We start from the raw sequence: 11,795 nt of genomic DNA, 5'->3' as shown, positions 1-11,795 counted from the left end.
TGTCGCACTCTAACCCATGACTACAGTCAATCCACTTCATCGACTCGTAGAGTGGTAGTACAGTTACCTCTTGCCTCTATGTTATAAATATGTGGTGTATTGCAGATCAGAGGTAAGAGTCCAATTATTTTAGTTTAAGTGTTCTAATTAATGTTAGTTATATACTGTTTTACATACAGGATCAGTTGACTGTGGTTTACATGCTGGATTGATGCAATTTGTTTCATTTTTTGCCAAACTCTGATATACAAAATGATTATAAGCAATAAACATAATGAGGTTAAAACTAACAGAACTACAATTGGATGCAGCATCAAATTCAAAATTCCAGTTGCTGTTGGGGACCATCCAAAAAGAGTTTCCCACCAGTGATGTTTTCTGTCTGTCTTCACTCTTTCCAGGACATGGTGTAGCTCCTCTGCATCATGAGGGACAGTAATTAAGGGGTTTTTTTTTGTCTGTTGTTCCAAATTAATTTTAGCAATTGATTCAGGTCATCATGTTGCAACAGTTTTGTCACCAATGTGAGATTCATTCCAGTGGGGGTAGGTAATAAGTCTTGATATGATATGTAGTTAGATTGTAACAATTGGTGGGTTGTGACAGGAGCTGAATAGAGTCGTATCCTATAATTTATTGCAATAGAGATCCAGACAACTTCAGCTGTGTACAGTTGTGCTTTTGCAACTATGACTTCTATCGTCTTCACATTGTAAAATAGTTTTATGGTTGCTTTTCAGACTGTACTACAGTGTGTGGTGTCTGAGAGCATGGAGGGGATTAAGCAGAGAAATGTATTTCTATCTTTTTCCTTTTTTTTTTTTTTTTTAAAATTAGAAATGGCAGGATATCATCAAAGAAGTCAAATTTCTACAACAGCTGAAGCACCCCAACACCATAGAGTACAAGGGCTGTTACCTGAAAGAGCATACAGCATGGGTGAGTGCGTGATGTGGCATTTAGGTCTCATGAGCAGGAAATGTATGGTACAGCAATCAAATATTCAGTACATGCAGTGTCTTTACATGTAGTGGTATTCATCCCATGCTGCCTGTAGTCCCTTTCGTCTGAAGAAGTTTCCAGGTAATTTAAAGGGAATAAATATTTAGGACATTGGAACAAATCCCTGCTTCTTTGAGGCAGGCCTCTGTGTTCATGCAGACTAAACAGTTGTTACGGAACATCCTCTACAGTATCTCCCCACACAAACTTCTCAGTTCCTAAACCTTCTTTACAATAATGAAAGACGTGTTGATATTGCTGGAATGTTCAGAGGATTTTATTTTGTTCATCACTTACTGCATTTCTTGCAACTTAAGGTTTTATCTGCTTCTAGTGTTTCTCAGCCATTCAGGTAGTAACTGTGGGGGAGTGTCTACCCTATTATTTAAAATCACGCTTTTCTCTTGCAGTTGGTTATGGAGTACTGTTTAGGATCAGCTTCTGATTTGCTAGAGGGTAAGTTTCATATAGTCTTTGGTTTTCTTTTTGCTAGTGCCCCTTCTGAGTAGAAGAGGCTGTTTTCTCACATTTTGCAGATGGTAGAGGCGGTCTGTCTATACCACTCCATTCTGTAGCTAGAATGCCTGTGTTTTTATTGCTACCAAGGTTAAGTTGAGACTTTCCCAGGAGGCAGGTGTGACATATAGTTGGCATGAACATTTATATGTTGTAAAATGAAGGTATAAATGTAGATAGCTAAGTTCCTGTGTGATGGGTTGACCCTGGCTGGATGCCAAGTGCCCACCAAAGCCACTCTATCACTCCCCTTCTCAACTGGACGGAGGAGAGAAAATATAACAAAAAGCTCATGGGTCGAGATAAGGACAGGGAGATCACTCAGCAATTACCATCACGGGCAAGACACACTTGACTTCGGGGAAAATCAGTTTAATTTATTACCAGTCAAATCAGAGTAGGATAACGAGAAATAAAAACCAAATCTTAAAACACCTTCCCCGCACCCCTCCCTTCTTCCCAGGCTCAACTTCACTCCTAATTTTCTCCACCTCCTCCCCCCGAGCAGCACAGGGGGACAGGGAATGGGGGTTGCAGTCAGCTCATCACACATTGTCTCTGCTGCTCCTTCCTCCTCAGGGGAGGACTCCTCCCACCCTTCCCCTGCCCCAGTGTGGGGTCCCTCCCACGGGAGACAGTCCGCCACAAACTTCTCCAATGTGGGTCCTTCCCACAGGCTACAGTTCTTCACAAACTGCTCCAGCGTGGGTCCCTGCCACGGGGTGCAGTCCTTCAGGAGCAGACTGCTCCAGCGTGAGTCCCCCGCGGGGTCACAAGTGGTGCCAGCAAACCTGCTCCAGCATGGACTCCTCTCTCTCCACGGGTCCACAGGTCCTGCCAGGAGCCTGCTCCAGCATGGGCTTCCCATGGGGTCACAGCCTCCTTCAGGCATTCCCCTGCTCTGGCGTGGCGTCCTCCCTGGGCTGCAGGTGGATATCTGCTCCACCATGGACCTCCATGGGCTGCAGGGGCACAGCCTGCCTCACCAGGGTCTTCACCAGGGGCTGCAGGGGAATCTCTGCTCTGGAGCCTGGAGCACCTCCTCCCCCTCCTTCTTCACTGACCTTGGTGTCTGCATAGATGTTCCTCTCACATATTCTCACTCCAGCTGCAGTTTGTGTCCCCCTTTGGTTTTTATCCCTTCTTAGCTATGTTATCCCAGAGGCACTACCACTGTCACTGGTGGGCTTGGCCTTGGCCAGCAGTGGTTCTTTCTTGTAGCCATCTGGCATTGGCTCTATCGGACATGGGGGAAGCTTCTAGCAGCTTCTCACAGAAGCCACCCCTGTAGCCCCCCCCCCCCCCAAAACCTTGCCATGCAAACCCAATACATCCTGTAATTTGTGCCTTCTTGATGACACAAAACCAGCAGACCACCCGTTTTCTGAATATCCGTAACAAAACCTGCAAAGAACACCTTTGTCCTTTCCTTGCAATTTGTAGGAATAATTACAGATGGTTTTGTCGAACAAGAGACTGATATGACCTCAAAACTAGAACAACAGCACCTGCAGAGGAACGGGGAATCTAAGCCGAAGTTTGCAAAAACCAGTACCCTTTTTGGGCCTTATCTTTTGTGTCTAAGATATGGTCAGCCAAAGGCACATGCGGGTCATATTTAGGGATATATGGAAGGTGCTTTGGGGCATCTCTTTGTAGCTGGTATTCCTCATTTTCCCATTTTTTGTCTATTGGGGAAAAAAAGTGGCAAGTTCTCCTTGCTAAGGACCGAATGAGTATTTCAAATACATTTGGCAAGCTGCAGTCAGACATATCTCCTGGTGTTAACAGTAACTGTTGACCCTAGCAAGAATGTGAAGAAAAATGTGGTTTCCTATGACGTGAAATACATGCACAAGCTGTGCATAGACTCAGAGCTGCTAATGGCCATCGGGCCATAGGAGACTAGTACAATGAAGACTATGTTCACCTCACAGCTGGCAAAATTGGTGGGGTTCCTTCTCTTTAAAAACACTTTCTCAGGAAAATATTAGACTTACCTTCTTACGGTTTTTCTTGAATTTTTTCCGTAGTTCACAAGAAACCACTTCAGGAAGTGGAGATTGCTGCCATCACCCATGGTGCCTTGCAGGGGCTGGCCTACCTGCATTCTCACTGTAAGATTCATAGGTAAGGCTAGAACTCAGTGCTGCTTAGACGTCCTTCTGTCTTCCACTCTCTGGAGTCTGAAAATTGCTTTGCTGTGTTTAAGCAACTTTGGTAAAGGTTATTCTATGAAAACTTTCTCTAATGGACTTGCCACTACTCCTGATACCGGAGTAGATGATAAATAAAAGCTGTTGGCTGTTAAGGAGTGCATTTTTTGTTGTTGTTGTTGAAATAATTTAAGTGGCTATATTCAGTGCTGAATTCTCTTCCATGTTAGCAATTTTTCTCTGCAGACCTTGGTAACAAAGAATACGCCTGAACGTTGGCTGACTGACAGGAAAATATCACCCTAAATTTGCCAAATAAAGTGGAGTGATAGAGCTAGACTATTTTTAAGACTAGACATTGTGAGAATTTTTTACATATGAGTAAGTAAAACTATGCTTTCAGAAATCAGTTGATGAAAGTGTAAGGCAAGGGTAAAACTACCTTAGGAGAAATCAGAGCATACAGGCAGAGGAAGATTTTATAACAGGCTGCTCATGGATGCCAGCTCCTAGATCTGTCTTTCACAATGTGGTATTTTTCAGGAGTTTGGATTTTTTTGACTCGTTTGTCAAGGACGTTGCACGTTCTCATTTTATGGGTATTTTTGTCTAATTTTGGGTACTACTGGTATGTCAGGGACGTGTGAAATGGGTAAGAGCTAGATTAGTGTAATGTGAGTGGGGAGTCATCAGAATGAGGCAAGCTGAGACTAATTTATGGGGCCTCTTTGTTGTCTACTGGCAAGCTTGAGATGGAAAATCCGTGTATCTGAGGCTGAGATGGTGAGGGATTTTTTACAGAGACAGGAATTATTTGTCACTTGTTAGAATAACTGTCTGGGGCATATCTACACATGGTTATTAAATCATATATAAGTGAAATATTAATTTAAACATGTATGCTAATTTATGAAATTAAAATAAGATTATTTTTGATCAGCCCTTTGCATATATGCCCTTATTTGAGCATAAAAATACCTGTTTTGAAATATCTTACGTGCTTTCAAAGTGCATTGGATTCTTATTTATAGTAATGTCGTGGTTTAGCCCCAGCCAGCAACTAAGCACCACGCAGCCACTCGCTCACTTCCCCTACCCCGATGGGATGGGGGAGAGAATTGGAGGAGTAAGAGTGAGAAACACTCCTGGATTGAGATAAGAACAGTTTAATAATTGAAATAAAGTAAAATAGTAATGATAATAACAACAATATAATAATGATAATAATATACAAAGCAAGTGATGCACAATACAATTGCTCACCACCCGCCGACCAATACCCAGACAGTTCCCGAGCAGCGATCGCTGCTCCCCGGCCAACCCCCCCAGTTTCTATACTGAGCATGATGTCATATGGTATGGAATAGCCCTTTGGTCGGTTTGGATCAACTCTTCTGGCTGTGCCTCCTCCCAGCTTCTTGTGCACCTGGCAGAGCATGGGAAGCTGAAAAGTCCTTGACTAGCATAAGCAGTACTTAGCAACAACTAAAACATCAGTGTGTTATCAACATTCTTCTCCTACTAAATCCAAAACACAGCACTATGCCTGCTACTAGGAAGAAAATTAACTCTATCCCAGCCGAAACCAGGACAAGTAAATGACTCACTGTATGGACACTATTGAGAAATTAGTTTTTCTCTATACTCATTAGGACTTTCTAAGATGGTGCAATCAATGTGTTGTGAATTCAGCAATTTCACATATTGAATACTAGCTGCTCAGTGTGAACTTTCCATTAGTGTGCTTATTGCATATCAAGAGCGAAGCTGGTTATTTCTCTTTCAAACTGGAAAAAGTTACTCTGCTGTTGCAGCATGCTGAGGGTGGCCATAAGGAAAGTTACTGCTAGAAGTGCCACACAGATCTTTCTTATCTAGCTGGGTTTCTCCCAAGGGGTATTCTGCCTTTTAACTTCTGAGATGGGAAGGCAAGTCTTCTCTCTCAGAACAGAGGACCAACAAGAGACTTCTAGTTTTCTGATAGATGTTGTATCTTAAAAAGGAGAGGTGAAAGAGTGCCATTTCCTAGCTCCGTTGTTCAGCAATGAGGAGTGCTGTGCTGATGTGCACAACTACAGGGGAACTGCGAGCACAGTGTTTTCCTCCAGGAGCACCTCTGCTGTGGCGAGTTCCAGCAGCACTGAGAAAAGGAAAGCAAACGCTGAGGAAGAAGGGACCAAGGCTGGCAGCTGGGACAGCTGTGGTTTCCCTGCCCCACAGCAGGGAAGGCGAAACGAGTGTGACCTAGAATGGAGGGACACCTTGTGGAGATGCAGGAACAAAGCAAGTCTCATAATCTTGCTGCCTGAGCTCCCACAGCATCTCTGCTGCTACCTGTTAGTTCTAATGTCACTCTATGGGACAGCAAAAGATGAGATTATTTTCTGTTTAATTGCAGGCACAAGGCAAACCTAACTTAGCAAATACATTTTCTGATACCTAACGTGACCACTGAGTCCATTGTTGATTGTTGTACAGTGAAGGTAGCAGCGGAGATGATAGCAAAGAAGACAGCCTGTGCTGTCTCTTTTGTACTTTTGAGGTGTTCATTCTGGCACATACAAGACATCTTTAGCGCTTGTCCTTCAGCAGAAGTGACAGATGCATAGACCCAAAACATAAAGACATGTCAGGATATGTTTGAGTAGCGTATATGAGCAAAAAAATTCCATAAGACTAGTTTTGAAGTGATACTGTTCTGGGAATGGGGGAATAGAGGTTCTTACTCTGGCTCTGCTGCTGAAATAGTGTAAGTAAATTCTTATCTCTGTGGCTCTCTTTATCTCAGCTTTGCCTATCCTGTGTGCTGCCCTTTGGAGACAAAGGCATCTCACCAGTGTTTGTATCATGCTAAATTTAAAGGGTCTTTCAGCTTGCCTGTTTTCTAGGTCTGCAGTGATACTGGATTTGTATTTGATGCACAAATCATTATGCTTCAACTGTTGTATGATAATTCTGTGTGTGCTCTTCCTCTGCAGCAAATGCAAGATAGCTTTGTTTCCCCTCCCATTTATCTAATTGACTTGGTTTTCACAGGGTCAGAGTATGTTTGGCAATACGCAGAAACTTGTTTGTGTTGGAGGTCTACTACTACTGATGAGAGGCTTTGGTGTTTAAGGACTTAGAGTTGAACACCAGAAGAAAAGCTGATATTTTTCTTGATGCATTTTTTGTACAAAGATACATGACATTTTTTGAAAAGATGGTAAAGAGACACCCCAGGCTGTGTGGTGTATACAGCCTGGCTGACAGGGATCCCTTACACGTATTCCATTTATGTTGAGGGTCTGCTTTTGCAAAAGCAGATAGCTTTGCTCAGGTAAAGGCATCTGTGGCGTGCCTAGTGTGCAATTTTCCCTCTGTTACTGAAGTGCTGTATCAGGGTTTTAAGGAATTTTCACTATATTGTGATTTTCAGCTGGCAGTGTGCAAGTAGACCTGAATTTCTTAAAGCAATCCCCTTTTATGTCAGATGGGTGGAAGAAAAAAATGTCGGATATAACTGACAAGTCTGTCTCAAACTTTGAGTAGGGTCATTGCCAAGTATCTTGGAAGGTATGCAAATTGAGTTAACCTTTCTCAGCATTTCATGGGCAGTTAATTTGAAATTATCCCACTTACTGCTGGAATTTAGAAACTTATGGTGCCAAAGGTGTTGAATATATCTTGTGCCTTTTGTATTTCAGTAGTGTCATTATCATTAATCTCGTAAATGTATGAATTGTCAGAGAGTTGTAGGAAGGATCAGATAAGGGAGCCTAGGGCATTTGAAAGATGAAAGTAACATGTCTGGTGTTGTTTAAGGTGTCACAGCAGGGTATTAGGATAGACCTCTCCTAGATCTCAGTTTGGGGCCTCAACCTTCCAACCATGTCTCATCTTCTCTTCCCTCACCCCCTGCCCTTTTTGGGTGCAGCCAGGTTTCCATTCCGAAAAAACTCCATGTATCTGATTTCTCTAGCTTTCTGTAATACTAGACTTCTAAATATTCTCATGTTTTTATGAATGTTTAATTCAGAAAACGTTAGTGGACTTCTGTGTGTTTGTAAATTTTTGAAAGTTATTCTACTGTAACCAGACATATACTTTTCTTTTTTACTTTTAAAGGGATATTAAAGCTGGAAATATTCTTCTAACAGAACCAGGTCAAGTGAAACTAGCTGATTTTGGGTCTGCATCTATAGTCTCCCCTGCCAATTCTTTTGTGGGAACACCTTACTGGTGAGTAAAGCCTGCAATATTTCAGTCCTTTGTAAGACTTCTCTCTTTCCGTTTCCAGTGTTTCACAATCTGAAAATAATATCTGTCAAAAAAACCCTCTGTTAACTAAGCAGTTTTCTTAAAATCCCTGTTTCCAGCTCTTCAGGAAACGTGTTCTTTTTCAGTGCCTATGAGTAGAGGTAGGCTGTGCAGCACTTTGAAATGGCACCAGTTAATGTTTCGACTGTAGTAATGCCATTGGCTTAAAAATTATTAATACTTGCCATAGGTAATGGAACTAAGACAACCAGATGGAAAAAGGGAATCCTGTTAATCTGGCCATGCAGACTGGAAGTCACACAGCTACTTAAATTCTGTTTTGAAGAAACTTGCTTAAGGGTCACTTCAGTTGCTTGGCATTCCTAAACATAGCTTTATGCTCCACTTATTTTGTGGTAGACGCCCCAGGCATTGATGGGAGGTCACCTATCGCCCAACCTCTGAACAAGTCCATTTGGCAGGAAGCCTGCTTCATCTTTGAAGAACAAAAGTTAAGAGGCTGAATTTTTGCAGGCTGGGCCCGCTGCTTCTTCCCCCCCCGCCACTCATCCCTTTATCCTGGACCACCGTATTTCCCCACTGTTCCGGATTTCCCTGTTCCTTTCATAGCTACACTCACAGGCTGCATATATCTGCTGGAGAATTCTCCTGGTGTGCCAGTGGAAAACCCACCATCTCTGGTGAGAGTGAAAGTGATGCCTTTAGGACTCTCCCAGCCCTTGCTGTCTGCCTGCAGGTACAATGCCTTTGAGATTGGTGTGGGTCTCCCATGTGCCAGCATGTTGCGCTAACAGCAAGATGATCAGGTTGGCCTCTTATTTACTTTCCTTTCTTAAACTGCCTCTTGGAAGAGTTGCTAGTGCAGGCAAGCATTGTTTCATTTCGGCATGGCTTTACTCAGCTCCATGCTGGCTCTTTAAGTTCTGGTCCGCTGCGCTGCTGAAGATAATGAAGCCATCTCATTTTAAGCTATGTGCTGGGAGTCACAGTTTGTATCCCCTAACCCGCATGTTTTGCACTGTGGTTGGTAGGATGGCACCAGAGGTGATCCTTGCTATGGACGAGGGACAGTATGATGGAAAGGTGGATGTCTGGTCTCTTGGGATCACGTGTATTGAGTTAGGTGAGTAAATACTTGGGAGCTGAGATGAATAATTAACTGTCTGCAAAATTTATTAGGAAGTCCTGAAAAAATGGAAAATTCTTATTCCTCATAAGTTTTGGGGTTTTTTTCCCCCCTTTAAAAAGCCTGACTTTGAAAGCACTGGCAGTTGAGGTAAACCTTTTACTCACTGGCAAATCAAGAGCAAGCCACTAATGCTGCTGTGCTTTAATGTTAATCTGGTCTGCTCAGTTATTCCCTTAATAACTAGAGAATTCTAGTCTTGTATGAGAAGAAACTATGGTTTCTAGTCTGTATTTTTCAAGCTGGGTTTTGAGAAAGTTGTTCCAGCTATTAGGTCAAGGGAACTGGTGTCCTAAGAATTTTATGTCAGAAGGGATCTACATTTAATTTTCAATTCTTCTTACTTCCCCACTCTCTGAAACAAAAATCTTCAATCTCAGCTGAAAGTTTGTGACATGAACCAATGTGGACGGGTTCTTTACATGAGAAGAAAAGGGTTTGCACTGCAAAGGGCAAATGATATGCATCCACACAGCCTGAAGCAGATGTAGATGTGATAGCAGGTATACAGAGCAGATGTGTGCACTTTAAGTTTGAATATTGACATTGCATGTGCTGAGTAGATTTTCAAAGATACTCTTGATATGGATTGTACTTAACAGCAGTACATCAAGAACTTATTGTGAGGGCAAGTTCACTGAAAATGTTATTTATAAATGTTTAATCAGCAGAAATACATATGAGAGAACAAAGAGGGGGATGTACAGAATGGGAAGAAATGTTGACCCCAATATACAGATGGTAATGGTGTAAATGACTAGTAGTAACTTCCAGTGTTGTATTTCACGTGTCAGTGCTAATGCCTTGCTGACACAGTCTGTATCTTGATATAAAGAATGCAAAAATCAGAACTTCCAGACTTCTGTTCTTCCACATGGCCACTGTTTTTTTGGGGTTTTTTTTGTGTGTGTAGTTTAGACTAGTTATGGCCTCTCAAGGAGTAAATCACAGTGGTAGAATAGATATTACACTACCCTACCCCTAGTAGGCACTGAGTCTTGATACTAGAATTTCTGTGGAGCTTTTTAGTCAATAACTCAAAGCCATTTTACATAGTTGGTGGGTATGCTTTTTTTCATATTATCTTTTTGAGAAGTATTAAACTTTTTTTTAAACTTTGAGCTTTGCCTTTGCATGATTCCATATCTGAATATGGGGTCAGGTAGCAGTGGGAGGAAATCTCTTGTTGAGCACCACTTGGCTTTCTTTGAATGCTGATGTCTTAATTTCTTGTGTAGCCGAAAGTAAGTAATGTTTAAAGAAAAGAAAATGTGGTGGTTTGCATGCATGCTGCATGTCAAGGACAAGTGATTGCTCTGACCTGACATGAACTTAAAAATCCTGGCATCATGTGCTGACCTTAGATGGTGGTGAAAACTAGCCTTTCTCAATTTCTGTGTGAGATCTGCTGCACTCCTGAAAGGTCAGGGACTGGTAGGTAGATGTCGTCTTGGTGCGAGGACTAGGAAGAATTTTAGTTAGAGGGAGTTAATGACACATCTGGCAAGTGAATTTGGCAAACTGTCCCACTTGCAGGTGACTGCCAATGACAAATGAAACAGGCAGCCACTCTTTTCCCTTAATACAGATGCTACAGCAGTGAATCAAAGATCTGTAGGGATTGATACATGAATTTTCTAACATGAAAATGATATGATGATGTATGTCTAAACTCTGTTTTAGTCAGCTTCTGCTGATTTTACCATAGCAGGTCAGGTGTGAAATGTTACAGTTAAGGTAAAATTTACTGGAAACTTTTTCTTATAATTTGCATCCTGTTCTGTTTGGATTTCATCAGTCCCTCTTCAAGTGAATAACAGCTTTCCTTGAGTGGTTGTTCTGGTCTAACACAGAATATGAAAATAATTAGCTTAAATGTGATGACGACAATAATGAGCTATTGATTTAGTATTTATACCCTTGCTCATACTTCCATATCTTTCTCCTTTTCTTTCCAGACTGCCTTATCACACCTTTCTCTTCTCTTTCTAGCTGAAAGGAAGCCTCCACTTTTCAACATGAATGCAATGAGTGCCTTATATCACATAGCCCAGAATGATTCCCCTACGTTACAGTCAAATGAATGGTAAGAGAGCTATTACCGGATTTTTTTTTTTTTTTGGTTGGTTTCCCTGAAAATGCTCTGTGACACACTCTGCATGGTTAAAGTCTGACAAGAAAAGTGTTTGTTGCAGTGTAGTGATTTGACTGCATTCTCACATAATGTTCCTGCGTAGGCAGGCTCAATTTTGACCTTCTGTCACTTTGGCTGTGCTACAATCTAAATGTGTGGAGGTGTTAATTATGGGGCTGTAGATGCTGTAAGATTTAAAATATTCTTGGATGCATTAAGCCAGCCATTGCTCAGCAAAGTTTCCAGCTGCAAAAGATCCCTGATGGAAGAATTGCTAGCATTGCAGTGCAGCTGAAATGTGGAGAAAGGGAGGGGAGAGGTACACAGAATATAGAGGTAATTAGATTTTTTTTGCAGTGAGTGACTTCAAAAGTCATCAGAGCTCTGTGGCCACTAAATATTCCCCATGCTACAGGCTTGTTCCAGAATCTGAATGCTTTGTTCTTCTGTGGGAGCCAAGGGGTTACCCCAGTTCCTGTTCTCTGTATCCAAGAGTGGAACGTAGCTATCAAGTGATGCTTGGCAGAGTCTGCAGATGGCT

At 42.1% G+C, this 11,795-nt stretch overlaps 1 protein-coding gene across 2 annotated transcripts in view; it reads left to right on the top strand.

Annotated features, from left to right (window-relative positions):
- The window catches only part of TAOK3 (TAO kinase 3), a 101,915-nt gene that overhangs the window by 50,737 nt on the left and 39,383 nt on the right, over nt 1-11,795 (top strand). For both annotated transcript variants that reach the window (XM_075718766.1, XM_075718765.1), the window contains exons 5-10: nt 838-939; nt 1,413-1,458; nt 3,552-3,648; nt 7,782-7,895; nt 8,966-9,057; nt 11,113-11,206. In XM_075718766.1, the coding sequence (XP_075574881.1) occupies nt 838-939; nt 1,413-1,458; nt 3,552-3,648; nt 7,782-7,895; nt 8,966-9,057; nt 11,113-11,206 (545 nt within the window). The remainder of the gene's footprint in view (nt 1-837; nt 940-1,412; nt 1,459-3,551; nt 3,649-7,781; nt 7,896-8,965; nt 9,058-11,112; nt 11,207-11,795) is intronic.

Source organism: Pelecanus crispus, chromosome 11 (assembly GCF_030463565.1).
Source record: "Pelecanus crispus isolate bPelCri1 chromosome 11, bPelCri1.pri, whole genome shotgun sequence".
Classification (NCBI taxonomy): Eukaryota; Metazoa; Chordata; class Aves; order Pelecaniformes; family Pelecanidae; genus Pelecanus; species Pelecanus crispus.
The sequence above is the reverse complement of the archived record's forward strand: the minus strand, read 5'-3'. Positions and strand labels throughout refer to the sequence as shown.